This window comes from Hemicordylus capensis, chromosome 3 (assembly GCF_027244095.1).
Source record: "Hemicordylus capensis ecotype Gifberg chromosome 3, rHemCap1.1.pri, whole genome shotgun sequence".
NCBI classification, from domain to species: Eukaryota; Metazoa; Chordata; class Lepidosauria; order Squamata; family Cordylidae; genus Hemicordylus; species Hemicordylus capensis.
The window spans coordinates 355,176,674-355,190,867 of NC_069659.1; the positions used below are offsets into that span (position 1 = coordinate 355,176,674).

Here is a 14,194-nt window from a genome sequence, read left to right on the forward strand (position 1 = left end):
GGGCCAGACCCCGCTCTTCGCTCCCACTGGGCTGAGAGGGCGGCACTGCCCGGCCGGGAAGGCAGCTCCCCCCGCTCCCGAGCCATTCGCGCGTCTAGGGCCCTTCAGGGCTAGAAAGTCACCCTCCACCCCACCCCCGAGAGTGAAGTGCTGGGGCGGGAGCGGGAGGCGGTGGCGCCCCAGTCTTCCTCCTGGGATTGGCCCCCTCCCTCCCGACACGTGTCAGCCCCATCACGTGGGGGCGAGGCGGGACCCGCGCACTTAATGGGGCGTGAAAGCGCAGCCACTGCCCCCCCATGCTTTGACGTCAGCAGAAGGGTTTATAAAAGAGGGTGTCGGTGGAGATCTCAGAAGCCAAGCTCGGCACCTGGCAAGTCGCCCCGTCCAACCCGCCTCCTCCTCCTCCGGCTCCGATCGGCGCCTTCTCTCTCCGCAGCTCCGCGCCTGCCAGCATGCTCACTTGCCGCCTCCAGTGCGCGCTCGCCCTGCTGGCCTCGGTGGCCCTGGCGCTGAGCACCGTGGCCGCCGCCCCCTCGGACCCGAGACTCCGGCAGTTCCTGCAGAAGTCACTGGCCGCCGCGGCGGGGAAACAGGTAAGCCCGTCCTAGGGACCCAGGAGTCCGGGGGAGGAGGGCTTGGCGCGGGCGCCCTCCTCAGGCCAGGGGCACAGGAGCGCGCCGGTGCTTCTGAGGGGGTGCGGAGTTCCTTTCTAGCGCCCAACAAGGAGATGGGCGGCAGCAGCACCCAGACGAAAAGTTCGCTGTGACTAAGTACCCTTGAAATCCACGGGACAAGCTAGTCACGACTAGATCCGATTCAAAGCCTAAACCGCTTCGAGGACATTTGTCCGTTGAGCAGCATGGAAATCCAGTCACTACAGAAAGAGAAAACAGCTTAGTCTGGATGCTACCCTATCAAACCAAGAGCAGCTTTGCCGGACCAGACCAAAGGTCCGTCCTCTCGTTTCCCACAGAGGCCCATCCGATGCCTCTGAAGCCCACAAGCAAGGTGTGTGAAGTGGGAAGGCAGCAGCCTCCCCTGTGGCTGTCAACACCCACACTACTGCCTCTGAACATGGAGGTTCCATTCCGCTGTCTTGGCCAATTTCTCCTTATAGAAAGACTGTCTGTCCACAAGTTTGTCTGATTCACCTTGGAATCCAACCATGGGCTGGTTCAGACAATAACTTACTGGCCCACATGATTTGAAAGGGGACTTCCTGTGGACATCCTGGCGCTCTCCAGGTGTGTCCCTTTATCACTGGAGGATGGGCTGTTTATCACATCCGAATGGGTGCTCGTGAACAACCTATCCTCAAGTCACACACCCCTGGAGGGCGTCAGCAGGTCCACAGAAGGCATCCTGACAGGTGCACTCTCTGGACAGAGGTCCCCTTTTGAATGGCTTGGACCAGTAAAGTATCATCCGAACTATTGCCTTTGACTTGCTGGTTCAGCCTTAGGCTCCCCAGATATCTACATGCAACCCCAATACTTGTCTAAATAAGTATCCTGGTTGCTATCAGCCCTACAGGATCACAGCTTAGGAGAATGAGGGACATAGGATGGGACCTCCAGGCAGATTGGAACTTCTTCATCTCTCTGTTCAAAACAGCCATGATCTTGAGGCAGGACTTAACCAAAGCATACCTAGCCCCAGGACCTCTTCTGAATGCCAGGGCAGGAAAAGGAAAAGGATGAGTCTTAGCATGTGTCGATCTGAATCCAAAGCATTCTGGAATGCTCTTTTGAATATATTAGAGAGAAAGAGGTGCTCTATGAAATCCGTAGCTTATGTTTTGCTTTAAAGGCTAATGTGAGGTTTAAGTAATCTGTTGAGCTTCAAAAAATAAATATTTGTTGATTTAGGGTCACCTTTCCTTACCAGTGTTCACAGTGATGACAAAAAGTAAAGAGGTAAAAACAAGCATTTTCTAAAAAGTCCAAAAAGATAAAACCCAGGAACTGTGAAAGCAGTAAAGAACCCGATACAAGAAACATAAGGTGGAATAGGAGCCATGCCGCACAAATCCAAAAAACTAGCAAGCAAAAGGTAAAGTGAGCTGTCAAGTCATAGGAACTTGAAACTGCCATATAGTGAGTCAGACCATTGGTCTATCTAGCTCAGTATTGTCTTCACAGACTGGCAGCAGCTTCTCCAAGGTTGCAGGCAGGAATCTCTCTCAGCCCTCTCTTGGAGATGCTGCCAGGGAGGGAACTTGAAACCTTCTGCTCTTCCCAGAGCGGCTCCATCCCCTAAGCGGGGAATCTCTTGTAGTGCTCATACATCAAGTCTCCCATTCAGATGCAACCAGGGCAGACCCTGCTTAGCTATGGGGACAAGTCATGCTTGCTACCGCAAGAACAGCTCTCCTCGATTTTGAAGTCGATTTTGACTCCTGGTGCCCACAGAGCCCTGTGGTTTTCTTTTGGTAGAATACAGGAGGGGTTGACCATTGCCTCCTCCTGCGCAGTATGAGATGATGGCCTTTCAGCACCTTCCTATATTGCTGCTGCCCGATAGTGGTGTTTCCCATAGTCTGGGAAACATACCAGTGGGGACTCATACCGGTAACCTTCTGCTTGTTAGTCAAGCATTTCCCCACTGCGCAAGCAAAAAGTCACCCTAAAAGCCAACTCACTCACAATATAAATCATTCCAGCCGGTCAAACAATCAGTATGAATTCTCCTTCTCAATGGAGGTCCCTGATGTAGCTGCCAAAGAGCCCCTAGGTTTTCCCCTAAGCATCTCCCCAGGTAGGTGGCAGTGGCACCTCTTCCAGAGCTCCCGGGACTTTCCCTGCAGTCCCTTTGCTTGGAACTCAAGCCTGCTGTTAGAACGGAGCATGTTCAGCTCTGTTCATCACCTCTGTCTGCATTGCACATTGGATGAAGAAGGCTACGGCACACCAAAGCTCAGGTCACTATCGCCCTGTCTGCCTTTGCAGTGCTCCAGGACTTGCCACACCTGCGAATCAAATAGCTCCATGTTCAGAGGCAGTGTGTAGCTCTGAATGTCAGATGCTGGAGAGATACAGTGCTGGAGGGCACCCCCAGCTTGTGGGCTTCTTGACTGACCATTGTTGGAAACTGGGTGCTAGAGTAAGTGGCCTGACTGAACAGGGTTTTGTTTTAGGACAAAGTAAACGTTTTCCTCTCATGCAGCTGCTTTTCTGGGACATATAGGAAGAACATAGGGACGCAAGAAGTTGCCTTCTACTGAGTCAGAACTTTGGTTCAACTAGCTCAGAGTTGTCTACCTAGACTGGCAGCGGCCTCTCCAAGGTTGCAGGCAGGAATCTCTCCCTGCCCTATCTTGGAGATGCTGCCAGGGAGGGAACTGGGAACCTTATCCATGCAGGCATGCAGGTGCTCTTCCCAGAGTGGCCCCATCATCTTAGAGTGCTCACACAGGTAGTGTCTCATTCAAATGCAAACCAGGGTGGACTCTGCTTAGCAGAGGGGACAATGCATGCTTGCACCACAAGACCAGCTCTCCTCCCCTAAGGAGGAGAGGATATTTCCCTCTAATATCTTACTTATTACATTGCAATTATCGTCAGAGGGTTTTTGCCATTTTCCAAACATAAATCAGCAAATGCTATGCTCAGAAAGATAATTGTAATTTTATCTTTGGAACCTCCATTGTCTCAAAAGCAAAGGCAGTTCAAGCTTTCCAAAGTGATGTGGAGTTCTCCAGAGTGCTGAAAAAACATCTGCCTCTAACAGTCCGAATGTAACCATGTAAGCTCCACTAGGTTCTTTATGATCCTAGTTAAGTGTGTTTAGAATTGCACGCTTTACAAAATTACCAGGGTAATTGCTGTGTTGGTCCTAGAACAAATTCAAAATACCGTAGGATCTAAAATGCTACAGGGGTCAGCTGTGTTGATTGGCAAGCAAACTTCTGAGTAACATGAAAATCTTTCACTCTGCAGTAAGAAATTGAGATGTACTGATCTCTTTTCAGTGAGCTGGTCCAATAATAGACTCGTGCGGAATATCCTTTTAGATATACTCCGGCTTACTTGCTGAAATTCTTCATCTTTGAAAAGAGCTGGTTCACATATGTTGTGATTCCCTTTTCGGAGTGGTGTGATCCATCTGATACTGGGTGCTTATCAGCTGAAGAAATCAAAGTCAAGTGTGGAAACCACACTTTCAATAGGCTGCAAAAATCCTGGGGGGGGGGGGATGATGACCAGAGTCCATTATATGATAGGTTTCTTTGGGGAACTCAGTTCTAGGAATGTGCACAGACCGGTTCGGAGGCCATTCTAAAGGCCTCCAGACCGGTCCGGTCACGGGGTGGTTTTGGTTCGGGTGGGGAGTTTGGGGGCTTCCATTAAGGGCGGGGGGGTGTCTTTACTTACCCCTCCCGCGCTTTCCACACACTGCCGCCGTAATTATTGAAAAAATTGCTCCTCCGATGGCTGTTCTGATTTTAAAAAATGGCTGCCCCCTTGAAGCCCTGGCCCCCTGCTGCTGCCTTGAAGCCCCCTCCCACCCCCTTAAATCTCGCCCCAGGCCCTTAAATCATGCCCCGATAACATTAAGACGCGGGCGGGCGGGCGGTGGGGAGATGTCCTCCCGTCCCCTTCCCTGCTAGGCTGCAAAAGACTTTAGGAAGGCTTCTGCGCGTGCGCGCGCAGAAGCCTTCCTAAAGTCTTTTGCAGCCTAGCAGGGAAGGCGGCGGGAGGACATCTCCCCACTGCCCGTTTCCCTGCCGGTCTGCAAAAGTAATTTTACTTTTGTAAAGAACTTTGCAAAGAACTGTTTCTTCTTTGCAAAGTTCTTTGCAAAAGTAAAAGTACTTTTGCAGCCTAGCAGGGAAGGGAGCGGGAGGACATCTCCCTGCCGCCCGTTTCCCTGCCGGTCTGCAAAAGTACTTTTACTTTTGCAAAGAACTTTGCAAAGAAGAAACAGTTCTTTGCAAAGTTCTTTGCAAAAGTAAAAGTACTTTTGCAGACCGGCAGGGAAACGGGCGGCGGGGAGATGTCCTCCCGCCGCCTTCCCTGCTAGGCTGCAAAAGACTTTAGGAAGGCTTCTGCGCGCGCACGCACAGAAGCCTTCCTAAAAGTCTTTTGCAGCCTAGCAGGGAAGGGGGCGGGAGGACATCTCCCCGCCGCCCGCCCGCCCGCGTCTTAATGTTATCGGGGCATGATTTAAGGGCCCGGGGCGAGATTTAAGGGGGTGGGAGGGGGCTTCAAGGCAGCAGCAGGGGGCCAGGGCTTCAAGGGGGCAGCCATTTTTAAAAATCGGAACAGCCATCGGAGGAGCAATTTTTTCAATAATTACGGCGGCAGTGTGTGGAAAGCGCGGGAGGGGTAAGTAAAGCCCCCCCCGCCCTTAATGGAACCCCCCACCCCAGTGCTGGACCGCAGCTCCGCGGTTCCGTGCACACCCCTACTCAGTTCTATGCAGTTCCTTCGGCAGTGAAGGAACAGAAATCATCATATGGTTAGTGATGGAATGAGAGTCTAAATACACCCCCTAATCCTTGAGTTAATTCCTGTGTTGTATTTAGGTGCATGCGTGAGTATGCATCTTGCAAAATAGGTCTGGCTATGCATGTGCCTCTTTTGCACATGTGTTGGGAAGATGAGTCTAGCATCCATTCCTTGATATACTATTAGGGAAAGAAAAAGACCCTAACATGGCTTTTATTTCATTCCAAATACAGGACTTCTGTCTGCAAGAAAACCTAATATAGGAACATCAGTTTTTAACAGCTACTATAATGTGGTAAACACTTATTTGATCTGCAAAAAGCTTTAGAACCCTTATTATGCTTTACTAAAAAAAGAAGAAAGAAAGCCCCAGCAAACTACCCGTGAGATTGATCATTATTATGCTTATTTCACAGATGGGGAATTGAGGCTGAGAAATAGCAATCGGTACCTGCCTCTCTAGTTGCTCACTTGTAATTGACATAATCCATGATTGAATCAACGCGTTCTAAATGGTGCATCAGCAGAAAGCCCAAAGAAAGGCTAAAAGGAAAGTTGAGGTACATACCCAGTGCAACAAAGTGGGGACCATGGACGTACAGCAGCCCAAGGCACTGAAAGAATTGCTCACAGTCGCTGCCCAAGGTACTGAAAAATGACAGGCTTCCCAAATTTGGGTCCCCAGATACTGTTGGACTTTGCCCATTGAGGCTGGAGATTATGGGAGTTGTAGTCCAGCATCATCTGGGGAGCCACATTCGGGAACTCCTGTCTTAAGTACTTCATAGAACTCCTAAGGATAGAAAGGAACCAAGAGCTATCAAGGCCCACCCACGCTTTTAGCTCTCAACCCTCCACGACTCCACATCAGTCTTTAATTTAGTCTTTAAGGGAAATGCTTGACTAACAAGCAGAAGGTTGCCGGTTTGAATCCCCGCTGGTATGCTTCCCAGACTATGGGAAACACCTATATCGGGCAGCAGCGATGTAGGAAGATGCTGAAAGGCATCATCTCATACTGTGCAGGTGGAGGCAGTGGTAAACCCCTCCTGTATTCTACCAAAGGAAACCACAGGGCTTTGTGGGCCCCCAGGAGTCAACACCAACTCGATGGCACGCACACACACACACACACACACACACACACACACACACACACACACAATGGGCCACAAAGATCTGCAACAGACAAGGAACAGGAGCTCATGGTGTGCTCTGTAAGGATAATTCCAGACAATTCAAGCAAGTAGCCAAGCCATACTCTAGAGGGGGAGTCAGAAACCTCCTTGATTCAACAGCCAGTTTGGTTCGGGGAACTTTGGGTTTCTTGCTTCCCATTCTTAGAGGGTAAGCAAAGCCAATTCACTGAGTCTCCACTAAAGGCAATTAGCTGGGGGCACATCCTGCCTCAGCCTGAGCTCAGTATGTTACAGTTAGAAGACTCGAATAAAAGTGACGTGTCTTTCAAAGCATCTCTCCTTTAGTTAATGGAGCATGCTTCATTGTGCTCATGGTCACTCTTTGGAGACTTGAAATGGAAAGGATTTTGTGTGCATCTGAAGGGGAACAGAGAACTGCCTGGCTGGATCAGACCAAAGGCCATTAGTCCAACATTTCAGTTCCAGCAGCAGCTAGCAAGATGCCTCTGAAAAGCTTACAAGAACATTCTTGAAGCAACAGCTTTTCCCTGTTTGCTTCTGGCGTCTGGTTATCAGACGTGTAATGCCTTGGTACCTGGAGGTTTCCCTTGGCTATCTTGCATAACATCTGCTGATTTATCTTTCCTCCTCCAAGCAGGGAATGAAGGCAATGACCAACTTGTTTGTTTACTTACTTACTTATTTGAATATTTCTATCCCAACCCTCCAGCACAACACTGCTCAGGACGCTAACAATAAAACACAATAAAACAACAGCAAAAACAAAATAATAATGCAACAAATGTATTTTTAAAAACATCCAAACAACTAGATAAAATAGCACAGGACTAATACTGAATGAACATAGGGGACTCAATTAAAAAACAATTAGTAAGCAACTTCTGTTGCTTGCTTCCAGAATCTAGCAGTCTGTGGTGCCTGCCTTTGAAAGGTTATGGTCCCATCTCTCCCCACTGCCTTCCTGAGAAGCAAGTCTTCTTCTGCTAGGTTGAGTCCTCCTGAAGCTAAGGGCTATCTTTCTCTAGATCTTCTGGGGGCCAAAAAAGCACAGTTTGTTTCTCAAGCTGAGCCTCTCATGAGTGGTCAGGCTCTTCTGCAAAAATTGTGATATCTAGCTGTCAAGTCTCCCTAGTTTTCTTTGGTTTCTCTCATTTTGCAAATTTATGTTCCACCTGTTCAATGTTCCCTCTAATATTTTTCATCTATGTGTGGAATGAGTTTTGTTCTGGGCGCAGTATCAAGGCAGTGTGTGCATATGCATTGAGAGTGGGGCCTCCCTGGCTCAACCTGAGTGGGATCTCAAATTGACTGGACACAAAAAAAACCCTGAGTGCATGCACACAGGTGCATGCCTTAGAGGGAACATTGTACCTGATTCCATTCTGGAGCAACGTTCAAGCCACATTCTCTGTTTTTTGCATATAGGCTCACTGGAATACTTTTGGCCAACTTGAATGCTGATCACAAGTTCTGATTTCAAATACAATGCACTTCATTCTGCTTTTGATGTGGGCTGCTCAGATATGACAACATATCCACAGGGAAAACCCTTCCATGTAGAAAAGCATGTGAAGCAGGCAGGTTGATCACGATGTGATGATTGCAAAGTTATTATGGGACAACTGTCTGTGCATGCCATGTACAGATTGTGGGAAGCTGTGGCCAATTGTAGCTTCTCAAATCACATGCACACGCATGCACACATGTCCATGTGTGAAATAATTGCATATGAGAATAAAAGGAAAAATAAGGTTCTACAAGTTGGATATATATATATTTTAAATCCAGATGCAAATTATGGCATGCTACATGTAAGACTTGAGCCACCTAATGGCGCTACGAGGAAGTAACTTGCCTAGAGAGCAAGAGGTTGCCAGTTCAAATCCCTGCTGGTATGTTTCCCAGACTATGGGAAACTCCTATATCAGGCAGCAGCGATATAGGAAGATGCTGAAAGGCCATCATCTCCTACTGCATGGGAGGAGGCAATGGTCAACCCCTCCTGTATTCTGCCAAAGACAGACACAGGGCTCTGTGGGCGCCACGAGTCACCACCGACTCGACGACACAACTTCACTTTACATGTAAGACTTAAAAAAGCATTAATAAGAGTATAATGTAGTGCCCTTCATAGATTTATAAGAGCTATTCCATGACTGTGATCACACAATTGCAAATACAACTGCCATCATTCTTATTTTATTATTATTATTATATCAGATTTGTAAAGCAAAGTTAAAGTGCACCATTGAGTCGGTGTCGACTCCTGGTGACCACAGAACCCTGTGGTTGTCTTTGGTAGAATACAGGAGGGGTTGACCGTTGCCTCCTCCCGCGCAGTAGGAGATGATGCCTTTCAGCATCTTCCTATATATAGGAGTCCTCCACCTCTGGGTGGTTTACAACAACATAAAACAAATTAAAAATGAAAACCTTAACACAATTTAAAATCACAGTCAAGTTAAAAGACTTGGTTGAAAACATGAGTCTTGGGGGACTTTTAAAAAGTTGTCAGAGATGGGGAGGCTCTTCTTCCAGCAGGGAGCACCTTCCAGAGTCTCAGGGCAGCAACAGGGAAGGCCCTTCCCTGCACAGCCACCAGAAGAGCTGGTGGCAACTGCAGACGAACCTCTCCAGTTGATCTCAATGGGTGGTGGGGCTCATGGCGGGTTTGCATGCTATTTCCCACTCAGACATGATTTCCTAGAAGGGCTGGGAAAGGCTGCAGTCTGAAAACCTGGAGAGGTGTTCCCACGGTGGGATAGATGGACCAAGCGACTGACGCGGTATAGGGCTGCTTCATATGAAAATGAAAGCAAAGCAAAACCACAGGACGTCCTGTTCACAGACCTCCTTTCTTACCCCTTTAGTGCCTCCCTTATAGGTGGCTTCTTTTCGTCAGCTGGTGAACGAGACACATGTCCAGGTACCTCTTTAATATCTGCTGCTTTAAATAAGCAGCTCAGCCAAAGATAGAAGGTGGGCTTAAAAAACAAACTAAGCTAAACTAAAAGGGCATGATTAAAGGAAGTGTAGGCCTGCTTGACCAAGAGGAACAGTTCCTGTATACCTACTGTTACTTCACAGCCACCTAATGGCGCAGCGGGAAATGACTTGCGTAGCAAGCATCAGGTTGCCGGTTCAAATCCCCGCTGGTAGGTTTCCTCCCAGACTATGGGAAGCACCTATATCGGGCGACAGCGATATAGGAAGATGTTGAAAGGCATCGTCTCATACTGCACGGGAGATGGCAATGGTCAACCGCTCCTGTATTCTACCAAAGACAACCACAGGGCTCTGTCGTCACCAGGAGTTGACACTGACTCGACGGCACACTTTACCTTTACTGTTACTTCTATTGCTCCTCTATTCTAAATACATTTATGAAATGTATGTTTAAAATCTAAAAGGGAGGAAAGCTGGTCTTGTGGAAGCAAGCATGTAGTGTCTCCTTAGCTAAGCAGGGTCTGCCCGGGTTTGCATTTGAATGGGAGACTGCATGTGTGAGCATTGTAAGATATCCCCCTTAAGGGATGGAGCCGCTCTGGGAAGAGCATCTGCTTGTTTGTTTGCATGCAGAAGGTTCCCAGTTCCCTCCCTGGCAGCTTCTCCAGAGAGGGCTGAGAGAGACTCCTGCCTGTAACTTTGGAGAAGCCGCTGCCAGGCTGTGCAGAGAATTCTGAGCTAGCTGCTGGACCAAGGGTCTGACTCAGTAGAAGGCAGCTTCCTATGTCCCTGTGAAAAAAGCAATTCACTGCAGGTCTGGTCTATTAGCTATGATTGCTTAATGTTCCCCGGTAATATCAGTTGTTAGGGGACACATAGAGAAGAGCAGTCGCTTTTGTGTCCTGTTTGTGGGCCTCCCAAAGGCCTCTAGATCAGGTCACCATTGTGGGTAGGGATGATGGGAGATGATGGGACCTGTAGTCCAGCAACATCTGGGGACCCAGGTGTGAGAACCCCTGATCTAGATAAACCTGAGGCCTAGCGGCCTTTTCCATGTTCTTCATAGACCCCACTGGAAAGCCTTTTGTTTGGAGTTATAGGGATAGAAATTCCATCTCTTGGTTATCTTTGGTAGCCCTGTTCACAGATACAAATTATCACACGATATTGCAGAATCGTCCGCCTTGGTTAGCAACAAGATAGCTTGTCTCAGAGGGCAACATTTATATATTCTCTCATTTCTGTCTCGTCCTTCCTCAAAGGAACTTAGGGCAGCACACAAAGGACACTCCTTTTTGTCCCCACAACAGCCCTGTGAGGTAGGTTAGGTTGCGAGAGAATGACTGGACCAAGGTCACTCAGTAAGCTACTCATCTGAGTAGGGATTTGAACCTGGGTCTCCATGCTTCTAGTCCAACACTCTAACCACTGCACCACACTGGCTCTTGAACCATGAAAAGTAATTGTTTTAGATCCTTGCTTGTTCTCTGCTTCTAGATTAAATGAACAGTGGGGTGTGCAGCTGTTCCATGAGTGGAAAATTGGACTGAATTGGGCCCATTCAGTCCAGTTTTGTTGCATCACGAAATGAATGCCTGTGAGATCCGAATGAGCCAAACGTCATATGAGTCATTTGGCCAGCTGGCGGCCATTCGTTTTCATGGTGAAGTGTGGCAGGAGGGATTACTTTGTGTCAGGGAAAAGCAGCAGGACTTTCCCCTTTCCTTTAAACTGTGTTTGAATTGCAAAAGGAGCATCAGAGCGCCTCCTGTTGGCCGCCACCACCACCACCTCCTCCTCCTCCTCCTCTCCTCCACTTCATCACAAAAATGAATGTGGGGCCCAAAGGCATCGGCAGGACTTTTTCTGGAGCAGGGCGGCAAAGACAGCAATCCATCCCCTCCCCAGGAGTAGGCCTCATTGAATTCAATGGGGACTGTCTCAATCCGGGGTGGGGGTTGGCCACTCCCTCCTCTTGCCCCTCCCCCCATGGACCAAGACCAGGGGAGATTCATGAACTGATTGTTAATTTAATTAATCAATGGGGTTTCAAGAACATAAATGAATGGCATTTAAAAATAGTCTTGCACACTCCTAATGTGTGATTAATCTTCTAATCAGATTTGTATTTTTATATTTTAGCTGCTATTTTAATTCTGTAATTTTTGTAGTTTTGTTTTAACTTTTGTGTGAACCACCTTGAGATTTTAGGAACATAGGAACAAAGGAAACAGCCATATACTGAGTCAAACCATTGGTCTATCTAGCTCAGTATTGTCTACACAGACTGGCAGCGGCTTCTCCAAGGTTGCAGGCAGGAGTCTCTCTCAGCCCTACCTTGGAGATGCTGCCAGGGAGGGAACTTGGAACCTTCTGCTCTTCCCAGAGTGGTTCCATCCCCTGAGGGGAATCTCTTCCAGTGCTCACGCATGGAGTCTCCCATTCACATGCAACCAGGGCGGACCCTACTTAGTTAAGGGGACAAGTCCTGCTTGCTACCACAGCACCAGCTCTCCTCTTTCTTAATGAAAAGCTGTATAGAAATTTAACAGTAAATAAATAAATGCAATAATGAACAGGAGAATAAATCTAGGAGAAGGCTTGTCCAGGGAAATACGCCGCCTTCTGCCCCATGGGCACACACCCCCCAGAATAAAATCCATGTTGACAAGAGGTTCTTTCCCCCCTGCTTTTTCTCCCAAGGAACTGGCCAAGTATTTCCTGACGGAATTGCTCTCAGAACCCAGCCAGACAGAAAATGAGGCCCTGGAATCAGATGATTTGTCCCGTGCTGCTGAGCAAGACGAAGTGAGACTGGAGCTGGAAAGATCAGCCAGCTTGAACCCAGCCCTGGCCCCCAGGGAGCGCAAAGCCGGGTGCAAGAATTTCTTCTGGAAAACCTTTACCTCCTGTTAGCTTTAGACGTCTCTTTCTTCCCCCCACCCCACCTCAAGTCTCTCTCTTATCCCCAGTCCTCTCCCTTCATGTCAGGAGCTGAAGACTGTAATGTATAAATACACTGTTAGTACAATGAAAAACACACAGGAAAAAAAATCAATTTGATTTTCAAGTTGTTTTAATAAAAACATTCAGTTTCAATTGTACACAATTTTCCTTGAGTTTGTGATTTCTGACTAATTCTCCATGACACATCAATCCCCCCTCACGTGGCAAGTCACTCTGATGTGCTATTTTTAATTCTTTCTTGCAATAAAGTTCATGTTTCAAAGTGTCATGGTTATACATTTTCTGGTCCTTGCAGCTTTCTTTCTTTCTTGGCAGAATTCACATGAGAAACCATGTCCCAGCAGCTAACAAGATCTTCGTGAAGTCCAGCATCTCTGAACTCAGTGGGGAAGCTTAATTCCAGGGTTGGTCTTGGAACAAGGGTTCTCAACTTCGACCCTTGGGGCTGGGGATGATGGAAGCTGTTGTCCAACAACTTCTGGGGACCCAAGGCTGAGATTATATGGAGAGCGTTCCTTAGCGTAGGTGCTTATGGGAATGGAGTTTTGGCATTTTAATGCCTCCCCCTGCCCCCCCTCCCGCCAATAGATGCAGGTTAAGTGAACCAGCTGGACGCTTTCCAGATTACATGCCACAATGGGTGAAATGCTCCGGCTGGGCAGGATTGTATTGAAACTGATACCCAGAATCTCAAACTCCTACAATGGGAAAATACAGCTACTTTTTTGCGCCACACATGCAATTTTGTAGCACTATATCGCAAAGGTAAACGCTGAAAGAAGGCATCGGAAAGGTGAACAGCACCTTGTTGTCAGCACAGGGACTGCGGTATCACAACACAGGAAGTACGGAAGCACACTTAGCAGATCCATAGTGACACTCTTGTAGGGTTTAATCTGGAAAGCACCCTGCTGTGACCTGAATGGCTTCCAGTTCAAATCTCAACTAAACTATGATATCAGTAGGTAGGCAGTGTATGACCTCCCAGGCTGAGTCTGCCATTGACCAAATGCAGATAATAATACTGGCCTAATTTATCCGACACAATGAGGTCATTCACATAATCAAAAAGTGTGTTCTACCCGGGTATGGGAGTTGTGTGTGCTCCCGATTTTTGGTTGTGTGGAAGCAAGGTAAAACGAAAACCTGGGTAGAGGTGATTGTGTGGAATCAAGATAGGAGGAAAAAATACCCAGGTTTTCCTCCTACCTTGCTTCCACACAACCAAAAAGTGTGTGGAAAAACAGCTCCCAAACCAGGGTAGAGCAGAGTTTTTGATTGTACGAATGACCTCAGTGTATTAGACACAAAAATGTTAGCAATTTACAGATTTATTGCAAGGCTTACTAAAATAGTCATTCTGAATCTGCTGACCCTTTACTGCTAAAATGACTAATATGAAGGTGAATATGGACACTGAAAACATGTTTATATTAGCGTCAGCATTATTCTGCATCATCACTGAATAAACATAGCTAGTTCCTGCCATTAAGTGGTGGGCTTTCATTTCAGGTTTTGCCTTTTCAACACGATTATGCCCTTTGAGGTGTTTTTTTTTTTAAAAAAAAAGATGAATTAAAGAAATCTGATATAATCCCTGGAAAGACTGATCTGCTTACAAGACTAAGCTGGGCTGTGCATTCGGAGGAATTGTGAGTCATTCCAATTCTT

The 14,194-nt window shown here is 47.6% G+C and overlaps 1 protein-coding gene across 1 annotated transcript; it reads left to right on the plus strand.

Annotated features, from left to right (window-relative positions):
* The first annotated feature begins 331 nt into the window (after positions 1-331).
* On the plus strand, positions 332-12,791 carry SST (somatostatin). The gene is made up of 2 exons (XM_053304728.1): positions 332-593; positions 12,260-12,791. The coding sequence occupies exons 1-2, from the start codon at positions 453-455 to the stop codon at positions 12,470-12,472; spliced, it is 354 nt and encodes a 117-aa protein (XP_053160703.1). The 5' UTR covers positions 332-452; the 3' UTR covers positions 12,473-12,791.
* Positions 12,792-14,194: the final 1,403 nt, after the last annotated feature.